General features: G+C 43.8%; 1 protein-coding gene and 1 long non-coding RNA gene across 3 annotated transcripts in view; both read left to right on the plus strand.

Moving 5' to 3' along the window:
• LOC121880081 (spondin-1-like) overlaps positions 1-3,880 on the plus strand; it is a 168,985-nt gene extending 165,105 nt beyond the window's left edge. Inside the window, exon 15 of one of the 2 annotated variants that reach the window (XM_042387133.1) lies at positions 3,695-3,880. In XM_042387133.1, coding sequence (XP_042243067.1) covers positions 3,695-3,822 — 128 coding nt within the window. In that variant the 3' untranslated portion in view covers positions 3,823-3,880. The remainder of the gene's footprint in view (positions 1-3,694) is intronic. The other variant, XM_042387141.1, reaches the window with a different exon arrangement.
• Positions 3,881-6,207: 2,327 nt separating this feature from the next.
• On the plus strand, positions 6,208-14,035 carry LOC121880092. The gene is made up of 3 exons (XR_006091491.1): positions 6,208-6,274; positions 12,207-12,448; positions 13,897-14,035. It is a non-coding gene; the product is annotated as an uncharacterized LOC121880092 (long non-coding RNA).
• Positions 14,036-14,041: the final 6 nt, after the last annotated feature.

The raw sequence follows: 14,041 nt of genomic DNA on the forward strand, positions 1-14,041 counted from the left end.
ATGACAGTAACACCTTACAAGTAAATAAATAAAATCCACTACACCTGAAGAAAACAATATGGACAAATACTTTTTCTTTCAACTTTTAAATAAAATATTAAGCTAAAGTTACGGACAAAATCCCCTGAACACTCTGGTCAATATTCACGAATTTAATACCAATATATTCTGATATTTTCTTTGTGTTACTGAGTATATTCTGGTATAACCACCATCGTTCTTCAGCCAAAAGTCATTAACATATGTCAGTTACATCCTAGATAAATATTGCCCCAAAAAGTGTCTAGCGAGTCTTGAACGTAACTTTACAGAAGAAACAACAAAAATAATGTGAATTCTTTCCTTAAATATACGATGGTAATAATAATAATAATAATAATAATAATAATAATAATAATAATAATAATAATTTCTTGACAGGGTGAAATATCAATCGTTTTTTCCTGAGTTACCAATTAATTTTTTTTCATATATATTTTTTGCAGTTCACTTTAGTCTAATTATACTAATTATCTCACAAACTGTTTGATTATCAGGTTATAATTCATATTTTAAAAAATTGAATCTTAAAGATTTTTAATAATATACAAGAGAGATTTGTAAACAAAGGTATTACAAAAAAAAGTTTCCATCTATTTTTTTTAGTATAATTTTTTTTACTACCTAATTTACTTTTACTATTTTCAGATACGTATCAAATTAAAACCAATTAAATATATTATCAATAGTCCATATAATTGCTAAATCTAATTAATTTTAGTAACAATTTGTAGTTTTTTTTTTATTAAACCTAAATTAATTATAGTTTTAGCTTTTGTTACTGGTTTAAATATTAGATTACTTTAGCTAGGTTTCTATTGGTTAATTATAAATATTTTGTGATTAATTATCTTTAGTCATTTAGATCGAAACGTTTTAGAGTTAAGACAAGAAATGTTTGAAGAATTAACTGATGAAAACGTTTTAGTGAAGATGGTGAACTAACCCCTTGTGTACGGGGTCCCCTTTCTGCCGACTAAAATCTCCTGGTGTTAGTCAAAGTATTAGAAGTGGCAGCGTCCTCGTAGTGAAAAAAGTAGTGGAGATAGTATATTAATGATGTATTGCAATGTAATATCTACTTTAATTAATCTATTAGGACACTTAAATCCTAAAATTTATTCACTCTGACCAAAAACTCCTAAAATTGATTTATATTGACCTAAAAACTTCCTGAATTTATACCTATTGACCAAAATGTCCCAAAACTTATTTCTAAAGACAATCTTCCTTCACCTATGTCCTAATTGAGGTCAGGTTATATTAGATTGAGTTAGGTTAGGTTACCTTCCTGGTTAGGTTAGGTTAGGTTAGGTTAGGTTAGGTTAGGTTAGGTTACCTTCCTGGTTACAATAACCTCCCCATTTGCTTGCCCCAGTGTTCACTGCCTCTCCTCTTCTCACTCCTCACTTCTCCCCACATTAACCACCCCTGCCCACCTCTCACTCCTCCCCGCAATGACCACACCAGCCCCTCCCTCTCCCCTTCCCACTCACTCTCTTCTTCCACACCTCCTCCTCATCCTTCTGCCCTTCCCACAATAATCTTCTCTTCTTTCCTCCCCAGTAACTAGTCCCTCTCTTCTCCCACCTCTTTCCTACCCCCTCTTTCCTCCCCAGTAACTAGTCCCTCTCTTCTCCCCACATCTTTCCTATCCCCTCTTTCCTCCCCAGTAACTAGTCCCTCTCTTCTCCCACCTCTTTCCTACCCCCTCTTTCCTCACCAGTAACTAGTCCCTCTCTTCTCCCCACATCTTTCCTACCCCCACTTTCCTCACCAGTTACTAGTCCCTCTCTTCTCCCCACCTCTCCTACCCCCTCTTTCCTCCCCAGTAACTAGTCCCTCTCTTCTCCCCACCTCTTTCCCTACCCCTCTTTCTCCCCCAGTAACTAGTCCCTCTCTTCTCCCCACCTCTTTCCCTACCCCTCTTTCCTCACCAGTAACTAGTCCCTCTCTTCTCCCCACCTCTTTTCCTACCCCTCTTTCCTCACCAGTAACTAGTCCTCTCTTCTCCCCACCTCTTTCCTACCCCTCTTTCCTCTGATAACTAGTCCTCTCTTCTCCCCATCTTTCCCTACCCTCTTTCCTCACCAGTAACTAGTCCTCTCTTCTCCCACCTCTTTCCTACCCCTCTTTCCTCCCCAGTAATAGTCTCTCTTCTCACCACCCCTTTCCTACCCCCTCTTTCCTCACAGTAACTAGTCCTCTTCTCCACCACCCTTTCCTACCTCTTTCCTCACCAGTAACTAGTCCCTCTCTTCTCCCACCTCTTTCCCTACCCCTCTTTCCTCACCAGTAACTAGTCCTCTCTTCTCCACCCCTTTCCTACCCCTCTTTCCTCTGTAACTAGTCCTCTCTTCCCACCTCTTTCCACCTTCTTTCCTTCCCAGTAACTGTCCCTCTCTTCTCCACCACCTTTCCTACCCCTCTTTCCTCACAGTAACTAGTCCCTCTCTTCTTCCACCTCTTTCCTACCCCTCTTCCTTGGTAGTCCCTTTCTTCCCCTCTTTCCTACCCCCTCTTCCTTCCCAGTAACTAGTCCCTCTCTTCTCCCCACCTCTTTCCCTACCCCCTCTTTCCTCCCCAGTAACTAGTCCTCTCTTCTCCCCACCTCTTTCCTACCTCTTTCCTCACCAGTAACTAGTCCCTCTCTTCCTCTTCCTACCCCCTCTTTCCTCACCAGTAACTAGTCCCTCTCTTCTCCACCCTTTCCTCCCCTCTTTCTCACCAGTAACTAGTCCCTCTCTTCTCCACCACCCCTTTCCTACCACCTCTTTCCTCACCAGTAACTAGTCCCTCTCTTCTCCCACCTCTTTCCTACCCCTCTTTCCTCCCAGTAACTAGTCCTCTCTTCTCCCTCTTTCCTACCCCCTCTTTCTGCCCCAGTAACTAGTCCTCTCTTCTCCCACCTCTTTCCTACCCCCTTTTTTCCTCCCAGTAACTAGTCCCTCTCTTCTCCCCACATCTTTCCTATCCCTCTTTCTCACCAGTAACTAGTCCCTTCTCTTCTCCCACCTCTTTCCTACCCCCTCTTTCCTCCCCATTAGTCCTCTCTTCTCCCCATCTACCCCTCTTTCCTTCCCAGTAACTAGTCTTCTTCTCCCACCTCTTTCCCTACCCCTCTTTCCTTCCCAGTAACTAGTCCCTCTCTTCTCCCCTCTTTCCCTACCCCTCTTTCCTCAGTAACTAGTCCCTCTTCTCCACCACCCCCTTTCCCTACCTCTTTCCTCACCAGTAACTAGTCCCTCTCTTCTCCACCACCCTTTTCCTACCACCTCTTTCCTCACCAGTAACTAGTCCCTCTCTTCTCCCCCCTCTTTCCTACCCCCTCTTTCCTCTCCTACCGTCCCTCTCTTCTCCCACCTACCCCTCTTTCTGCCCAGTAACTAGTCCTCTCTTCTCCCTCTTTTCCCTACCCCTCTTTCCTCCCCAGTAACTAGTCCCTCTCTTCTCCCCATCTTTCCTATCCCTCTTTCCTCCCCAGTAACTAGTCCCTCTCTTCTCCCACCTCTTTCCCCTCTTTCTCACCAGTAACTAGTCCTCTCTTCTCCCACATCTTTCCCTACCCCCACTTTCCTCACCAGTTACTAGTCCCTCTCTTCTCCCCACCCCTATCTCCACCCCACAATAATCTCCCCTCCCTGCCGCCCTACAGAGGTGTGTATGATGGACAAGGAGATTGGGCCGTGTCGTGCGTTCATCACTAGTTGGTATTATGACAGTAGCCGGCAGATGTGTCTACCTTTCCAATACAGTGGTTGTCGGGGACAGAAACAGGTTTAATAACTATGAAGAGTGTACCCGTGTCTGCGAAATGAACAGACGTAGGTATATCTGCCTGTCTGTCTGTCTTTATGTCTCTTTCTCTTTGTCTGTCTATCTGTATGTCTGTATTCTCTCTGTTCTCTCTGTCTATTTGCATCTCTCTCTCTCTCTCTCTCTCTCTCTCTCTCTCTCTCTCTCTCTCTCTCTCTCTCTCTCTCTCTCTCTCTCTCTCTCTCTCTCCATATCAATCAATCCTAACTCAAAAGGTTGATATCACACTAGAATATGTCTATTTAAATATCAATATCACTCTTATGTCAATCTGTTTCAAATGGTCGCTGAATTATAGTCAACTTTCTGTGTGGCGTATCTTGGACCATAATTTGAGTTATTGAGTTAAGGATAAAAGATGATTTTTTTTAGTGTTTATGAATTATAATTTTTGTTCATAATTTCTGGGCTGTAGTAGGAGGTATTGTTATAGTCTCAGTTGTTTGCTTTTTTTTTTGTAGTTGTTGTCATTGACACTTGTTGATACTGTTGTTATTGGCAGTTGTTTATGTTGTAGTTGTTGTTATTGACACATATTGTTATTATTAACACTGTTATTGTTGAAGTTACTGGCACTGTTGTTGTTGTTATTATTAATGTTATTGTTATTTACTGTATTTGTTTTGCAGACACTAAGGGCAGCCAGGACTTCTTGGGTGGACCTGAACTCCCACAACCCTCCCAGGTGAGCCTCAAGTCTCTGTCTTATTATTATTATTATTATTATTATTATTATTGATTATTATTATTATAATAAGTAGTAGTAGGCGAAGGTGTGGTTATTAGGGGAGGCTGGAGGCCACATTAAAAAAAATACCGCAGTAGTACTGGTCTGAAATTATAAAATAGGTTTTGAATTGATAGTTAATTTTGGAATGCCTAAAATAACTAATCTAACATATCCTAACTTAATGCTAACTTAACCTAAGCTGGGATGTCTAATCTTTAAGTGAACCAAAAGTTTTAAAAGTTGTTTTAATGTCACTGATATATCAATCCAAATTATTTTTGTGCCTTAAATGACTTAGTGATCCAATTCAAGAGTTTAAGGTAGCTATACTTAAAACAATTAATATCTTAACTCGGCTTGGCATTGATTATGAGTTGGTTTTATTTTAGGAGATAAATACCTTAAACCAGTTCAGTTATCCAACTTTCGTTTTAAAGGGTCATTCCTTAAATTCAGTGAAATTATTCATTTTCATTTTAAAGGCTAACTACTAAATATCAGTTCAGTTATCCGATTTTCGTTTCAGAGGTTAACTACTTAAAATCAGGATCTCCGTAATGTGTCTCAAAGGTCAAATTAAATGTTGCAGGATCTCTCTCTACGCACCCAGCAACGTGGAGAATCTAAGGCTGGAGAAAGTGAATTGTATGGTAACACCGTGGGGAGAATGGTCACCTTGTTCTGTCACCTGTGGGAGAGGTCGTATAGAGAAGAGACGGATGATTAAGGTGAGTTAGGGGAGGGTGGGGCATAGGTGAATGTGTTGGCTATGTGGGAGAGGGGAGCGGGTGAGTGGGAGTGTGGGTGGTGTGGGTGGGAGTGTGGGTGGTGGGGGTGTGGGGTGTGGTGAGTATGTGAGGAGGATGTGTGTTGAGAGGTGAGTGTGGGAGTGGGTGTGTGGGTGAGTGGGGCAGGGGTGTGGTGAGTGGGGTGTGGGTGAGTGGGTGTGGTGGGTGTGGGTGAGTGGGGGTGGGTATGGGTGGTGTGGGAGGGAGGTGTGGGTAGAAGTGTTTGAGGAGGGTGGAGTGGGCAGGGTGGGGTGTGGGTGGTGGGTGGGGTGTGTGGGTGAGTGGGGTGGGGTGTGGGTGTGGGGGTGGGGTGTGGGTGTGGTAAGGGTGGGGTGTGGGTGATGGGTGGGGTGTGGGTGAGTGGGGTGTGGGTGAGGTGGGTGGTGGGGTGTGGGTGAGTGGGGCGAGGGGTGTGGGTGAGTGAGTGGGGTGTGGGTGGTGGGGGTGGGGTGTGGGTGAGTGGGGTGGGGTGTGGGTGTGGGGGTGGGTTATTGGTAATGGTGGTGGGAGTGTGGAGTGGTAAGGGGGTGGGAGTGTGGAGTGAGTTGGGGTGTGGGTGAGTAGGTGGGTGGGGTGTGGGTGAGTAGGGAGGCGGGGGTGTGGGTGAGAGTGTGGGTGGTAAGTGGTGGGGAGTGTGGGTGGTGTGTCTCATTCCAAATAACAACTCGTAATAAGGTACAATTATACATCTTTTCTACATGAAAAGATCGAATAGTTACCATGCTTCAATAAACCTCTAAAATTTTATCTTATTATTTTCTACAAACCACCCAAAGTTCGTCTCATTACCTTCCTGTAAAGTGACCTCCTTCGTCGCTTTCGTCGAGGTTGAACCCACAGAACGGAGGGAGGAGATGCCCTGAGCTCGTCAGGAAGAAGAAGTGCAAGAACTCTAGCTGCAGTAAGTAGTGGGGACCCAAAGTGCCCTGAAGAACCTCTCCCCTCCCCCTCTGGCCGGCGGCGTCTGTGTAAAGTCTTTTTGCCCCCCCTGCCTCAAGGTCACTCATGAACCCACATCCCCACTTCACCACCACAAAGACCGCCAAACCGCCTTCTACCTGACTGTCTGTTTCATCCTCATCCTTTGCCCTGGTCTTTTCGAGATTTGGCCAGGAGCCCTCCCCACCCCCCTACCCCCACCAAGGACACCATCATCAGATTGAACTCTTGGGGGTCCATTGAGGAGCCAGGCTGGTCAACAGGGGCTGGTCGGTTGGGTGCCGTGAAGGAAGGTGTCAGGGAGAAAGACGACCACTTGCAGTTCACTTTTCACAAATGAAAACAAAAGCAGATTTTTTAACGCGTTTTTTTTACACAAGTTAAAATAAGAATGATCCATGTGTATTTATTTCTCTGTAAAATCAAACAAACAAACAGGAGGATAGAGTATAAAGTTTTGAAATCTCTTGTGAAAGAGTCACTGTACACCCAACCTTCCCCCTCCCTCCCCAGATGGCACAACAGCAGTGGTAGTGGTGTGTGTGTGTGTGTGTGTGTGTGTGTGTGTGTGTGTGTGTGTGTGTGTGTGTGTGTGTGTGTGTGTGTCTGTCTGTCTGTCTGTGTGTGTGACCTAGTATGCCAGAAACTGCATGCTGTTTCTAGTATTCGTAGAGAGTGTCTCAAACAATATATAATATATTATAGAATTAAGGAAGTGAAATGCATGATATCCATTTGTGACAATTGCATTTCTTGCATGGCGTTTGTTTAGGTTTTTTTAGACCCAAATGATAAACGCTGAACCTTTGCATGATGTTTAACTTGCTCTAAATGAGAGGAAATAATTCAAAGACAATTGTTTTTGTCTTGACATAATAATTTTAGACAACATGGAGGAATACTTTCATGTTTACATTACTGTGTTTGTGTTGATAGACTAAGATCACTAATGTTAGAATCAACTCTTATAATTATTAGAATATTGTTGTTGTGTTAAGATTACAATAATAAGTTTTGAAAGTTTTAGTTCACAATCTACTGTATATCTAGACCTCGAACACAAACATACAGATAAATTATTAGTTACCATGAGATAAAACAAATTTATTATGAATAAGAAAATACACCCTATTTCGACAATCATCTTGATGTATTAAGCCCAATTTCACAATGACGTCATAGTTTGTTTATGTGAGGTGCATTGTGGGTCGAATATAGAGTTTGGTCGATTTTTTTTCATATATCACCAAAAAATAAAACGAACTAAAATATGTGTTTATCACCCAAAGAGTTAATATGATCCACAAGGCACTACGTCACGGATGTGTATGAGACAATGACGTCATACCCAAAATGCACCTGTTTTTGTTTACAAAATTAGTGACGTCATGGTGGAGTAGAGCAGTGATAGTGAGTGGTTTGTGTTGTGACGATGCCTTAATGAACGTCAACCTATGTAGTAACTTTAAACATAGTACCTAGTGATAACTTTAATAAACAATAAATAAAACCTACTGACCAACAAGAGAGAAAATAAACATTAATTCCTCTTGATAAATAAGTCTCTGTTTTTATGTTTAATGAAGTGATAATTTGCATGTTTAGTTAGATGATTTGATTAGCTTTTTTTTGTATAGCTCAGACAGGTGTCAACACAGTTCACCTGGGGTAATATGTAGATGCGTTTTATTTTTTTTGCTATTTTCTTTTGACTTTGACTTATATTTCTGAGTACACAATACACACGATCGTTGGAGGTGGATAGGACACCGGTTATAAATGATGACAATTACGAAACGAAAATAACACCGGGAGAAACAATAAGATAGCGAATGATCTATATCAGTATATCCAGGTTATATAAGAGTTTTTCTTATCAGTGAATATTATTTATTTACACTCCTATAAAGCACTGGTTTAGTACAATGAATTAACTCTATAAAACGATAGATTAACCTCTTGATTACAATGGTTTAACCTCTTGAATGCATTGTTTTCTAACCAAGGGGTTAAGCCATCGTACTCAAGGGGTTAAGCCAACGTCCTCAAAGGGTTTAGTCATCGTATTGAAGGGGTTAGGTAATAGTATCAAGGAGGTAAGTCATCATACTCAATAAGTCATCATACTCAAGGGGTTAAGTGATTGTACTCTAGGGGTTAAGTCATCGTACTCAAGAGGTCAAGATGTATGAAGGACTCAATCAGTTTCTTTATAATTATTATTTTTTCTTTGTCTCAAAGTCTGTGACGAATGTTTCTAGAATTCAATATCAGAAGTGAGAATTACTTTTTTTGCTTTCTTAAGTTAGCTTTGGCCAATACAAACACACACACATATTATTTCTTCTGTATTACATTAGGTCAATATTATAACAAGAGCTAATTTAATTTTTTTAAGTTAGCTTGGCCACTATAAAAAAGCTTATATATTTTTTGTCTCATGCTAACTTAGCTCAATTTAAAACAGCTAATTATCACCTTTTTGTTTTTGGTTAGCTTAGCCCAATATATAAATAGAAAGCTAAGATTTTTGCTAGCTTTTTTCTTGATATTATAAGTTGTTCACAAAAAATATAATTGATTAGCAAATAAAAGTTTGTTTTAATTTGCTGTTTGTCTCGAACCTTTATTTGTTTGCCTTGACTGTTTACCTGAAGACAATTTTTATGTCATTTTCTTACATTTGTTTGTAAAGAAGAAAACAAGATATTTGTGTATATACAGTGTATATTATAATGTAATGTCATCAGTATTATCTTTTTGTTGCTTGTTACTTTTTGCAAACAAATGTCCAGTAATCAAACACAGAAAGAATAACACTTTCTTTAAACAAACAAACAAACACACATAGTGGTTGTTTGTAGACTAAATCCAATCAATGTTTTGTTTATCCTCCTCTTCGCTTTTACTATTACTGTAGTTACTTGTTTTCTGTCATATGTAGATTTTGTTTTTGCTAACTAAATCCTAAAGAAATAGAATAAATTGCCTTTTAGCGATAACTTATATGTATTTATACTTTTTTGGGGAACTTCTGATTATAGCGTAGTTGGTGTTTGTCCCTATTAAGTGTGAGACGTGTATAGGCACCTGCAAACATCTACTGTCTATACTTCCAAACTGTGTGTAATACAGTATCTCTCTCAGAGGCTGTATCAAAGTGGACTGTAACATGAACCACACTACCACACTAACCTGCACCACCCACCACACTAACCACCACACCACCACCCACACTAACCTACCACACCACCACCTCCTAACCTACACACCACCCACCACACTAACCTACCCACATCACCACCACACTAACCTACCACACCACCACCACCACCTAACATTCCACACCACCACCACACCTAACCTACTAACCACCACCACACTCAACCTGCCACACCCCACCACCACACACACACACCTCACCTACACACACCACCACTAACATTCCCCACCACCACCAACCTACCACACCACCCTCACTAACCTGCCACACACCCACGCCACTAACATTCCACTACCACCACACTAATATACACCACCACCACACTATACCCACCACCTCACTAGCCTGCACCACCACCTCACTAGCCTACCACACCACCACCGCACTATTACCCACCCCGCACTAACCTACTCACCCACTGCCACAACCTACTACCACACCACACTAGCCTACCACATCACCCACCACACTAGCCTACACCACCACCACTGCCTACACACCACCGCAAATTAATCCACCACCACCACCTAACCTGCCACACCACCACCATGCTAATCTACCACACCACCACCATACTAACCTACTACACCACCACCACACAACCTACCACACCACCATCACACTAACCTACCACACCACCACGCAACACTGCCACACTAATACCACACCACCACCACACTAACCTATGCCACCACCACTAACCTGCCGTCCCATCACATAACCTACCACACCACCACACACAAAACTACCACACCACCACCCATATTACCACACCACCACCACACTAACCTACCACACCACCACCACACACAAACCTACCACACCACCACCCTAACCTACCACACCACCACTGCAATACCCTACCCACACACACACCACATCTACACCACAACGACACTAACCTACCAGCCCTCACGACCTACCACACCACCGGGCACTAACCTGCTGGCCACCTCCACAAACCTACCACACCACCACCACTCAACCCTAACACACCACCACTACAATGCCTACCCACACCACCACCACACAAGCGTGCCACACCACCACAGTGCCCTACACCACAAGCCACACACAACCTGCGCATACTGCCACCACCACCACACTAACGTGACGCCACCACCACCACCACCACAGTATTACCACACACGCTAACCTGGCACCGTACCACACCACCACACACCACGCTGAACACCACCACCACAGTAACCTACCACACCACCACACTAACCTAGCACCGTGCTACCACACCACCACCACCACCACAGTAACCTACCACACCGCCACACTAACCTGGCACCGTACTACACACCACCCATCACACTAACAGACCACCACCACCACGTTTACCTACCTCACCACCAACATGCTAACCTCCACACCACCATCACCACCGCGACCTACACTACCACCCTTTACCTCCACACCGCAACATGCTAACCTACCACACCACCACATTTTACTTACCACACTGTAGAGTGTTTATGTAATGGGGCGGCGAGCGAGTGAACCACTGTCAATGGCGTGAATGAGCGTGTGCAAGAGTGCTGTCCTCTAGTGGCGGCGTGGTAGACGTGTGCATGAGTGCTGCCACCTGGCGGTGTGAATGAAGTTGGACGTCTGAGTAGTTGGATGACACAGCACGAGGTTTTGTGATCATGTGAATTACCCTGTGAGACAGATTGTTTCCTGCTGCACCACTGTACAGACCTCTCCCAGTTAACTGCATCTGTGAAGACTGTTTCCTGGAGACGTCAGGAACCAAGTAGAACTTGAACACACACCACTAACATACTCACCTACCACACCGCCACTACATTTACCTACCACACCATCAACATTCTAACTTACCAAACGTATTAGACCACAACCACACTAACCTCCCACACCATCACCACCACCACACTAACCTCCCACACCACCACCACCGCCACACTAATCTCCCACACCACCACCACACTAACTTATAACATCACCACCAGAGTAACCTACCACACCGCCACCACACTAACCTACGAACCACAATCACATTAACCTACTACACCACCACCCCACTAACCTACCACACTACCACCACCACTCCACCACCACCACACTACCTTATCACACTACCAACACACTAACCTACCACCACCACCCTACCTATCACACCACCACCCACTAACCTACCATATCTACCACCACCACACCACACCACCACCACCACCACTTAACCTACCAAACTACCGCCACATACCTTCTCACCACTACCCACTAACCTACCACACTACCCACCACCACCATCACACTAACCTACCAAACTACCACCTCACTAACCTACCACACTACCATCGCACTATCCTATCACACCACCACCACACTAACATACCACATCACTACCACAGTGACCTACCACACCACCAACTCCCTTACCTAGCACACCCCCACCGCACTAACCTACAACACCACTACCACAATAACCTACCACACCAGTACCACACTAACCTACCACACCACCACTACTACACTAACCTACCACACCACCACTCACACTAACCTACCACACCACCACTACTACACTAACCTACCACACCACTACCACAATAACCTACTACACCCCCACCACTAACGTACCACACTACCAATGTATTAATCGACCATACTAACTACTAAACCACTTCTCTTGCACCAGACGACGGGTACAATGGCCTTGAAAGTCTTAGCCTGCGTAGGGACCTCCTCCGCCTCCATTCCAACCCTATCAGGCTACCGGTGAGCTGACCTATCTACCGGATGAAGAGTATATCGCTCCGGCTCTTCAATCCTCCGTTCCCCTTACCGGGTGCTCGAGACGAAGGCGCATACGACACAGTTGATGTTTCTGCTCCAGCTCCTGCTCCTCCAGCTGATTATAATTACGATGATGGTTCCCTGGTAAGTGTGAGGGTGGTGTAATGCGTCTAGTGTGGCAGCATTGTGTTAGTGTTAAAATGCAAGCACTGCTTGCTTCCTCTCGCTTTCAGATACCGCCGCTGGCTAGCCCTTGTGGCGAACAGGGAAGTATAACTTTCATAAGTCCTCCCTGCCAGTAGGCAGCCTCTTCACCATCAAGACTCCTGCTGTGCATTGTCTTGGCAACACTCGGTACTTGGGTGCCTCGTGGGCCCAGGCTAGATGAGCAGGGAATCTCGGAGCAGCAGTGGGCCCCAGAGGGACGGGATATAGGCCCACTGGTCACATCCTGGCGCCTACCAACCACTGCCCTGCTGCCTTGTGGATTAACCTTGGTAGGTATAATGCTAAGGGAGTAAACCACGAACGAAAAATCTGCGGTGGAGCCCCGCATCAGGCAGACATGCTTATAGAGCTCCAACAAGATCCCAAAAGGACTGAAAACATGCATTAGGCAGAAATGACTTATTACATACAACGACATGGGGTGGGTGGGTGGGTCGTTTAAGAAAAGCTTTCATGACTAAAACAAGAGGAACATAGACTAAACATACAAATTATAGTTTACAGTTGATGACCCGGGCTGGTCTCTTGCCCATCTGTGAGGTCACGTAGGCCACTTGGTGCAGTAACTCGTTTATAGGTGTTGACATGAAGGACCTCACGTGGTCATGGAGACACCAGGTGGTGCGGTGTTACAGTGTGAGACACCGGTGGTGGTGTTACAGTATGAGAAAGCGGTGTGGTGGCGGTAAAATTAACTAATTCCAATATTATAAATTAACTTTATTGGAATTAGTTAATTTTCTCCACCCCCACCCTGTTAAGTACAGTACTGCAGTGTCCCTCAGGACTCATTTACAGGTAGTTTAAAACTCGGGTTGAAACACGACGACCCTCTTCAAGGGAAGATGCTTTTTGATAATACCGGCGTAAGCGTCTGGAGGATCCAACGGTAACACATGCTTTTAGAGAGCAGGTGGAACATGGGCTGTATAAACAACCCGACAATAAATAACCCAAATCCCAGCGCCGAGGGGTGTTAGTGGTCATAATGACGCTTGGAATCATTAATTTTTCGACTCTTAAAATATTCCTTAGTTTTTGGGTCGAAAAACGATTTGTTCTCAAAATATCACTCTAGGTCGTCCTTGACACGCTGATTAAGCATATGTGGTCAAGAAGTCGATGAGTTGGAAGTTATTATGATATTTTTCTCAATGGTAATTACTGTATTCGCTAACTATGAGATTCCGGGGTACTTTTGATGTTTCAGTGTTGTTATTCAGACACATTAATAAATTCTCTAAATTTACCCGATAACATAAACCCAATATAACCATTATTATAAAATCGAAATGGGTTACCATTTCTTAAATCTTCCATCTACCCTGTCCTATTTTAATCTCCATTTTTTCCTTCCAATACAGGTGGACTGTAATGGGTGAATGGGGCCCATGGTCTCTGTACTCATTCTTGTGGACCAGAAGCCTTACAACAGCGGTCCAGGAACGTCATTGTGGAGCCTCGTCATGGGGGGGCGGTATGTGGGGACCGGTATGAGAGGCGGTACTG

This window comes from Homarus americanus, unplaced genomic scaffold, assembly GCF_018991925.1.
Source record: "Homarus americanus isolate GMGI-L3 unplaced genomic scaffold, GMGI_Hamer_2.0 scaffold50564, whole genome shotgun sequence".
Lineage (NCBI taxonomy): Eukaryota > Metazoa > Arthropoda > Malacostraca > Decapoda > Nephropidae > Homarus > Homarus americanus.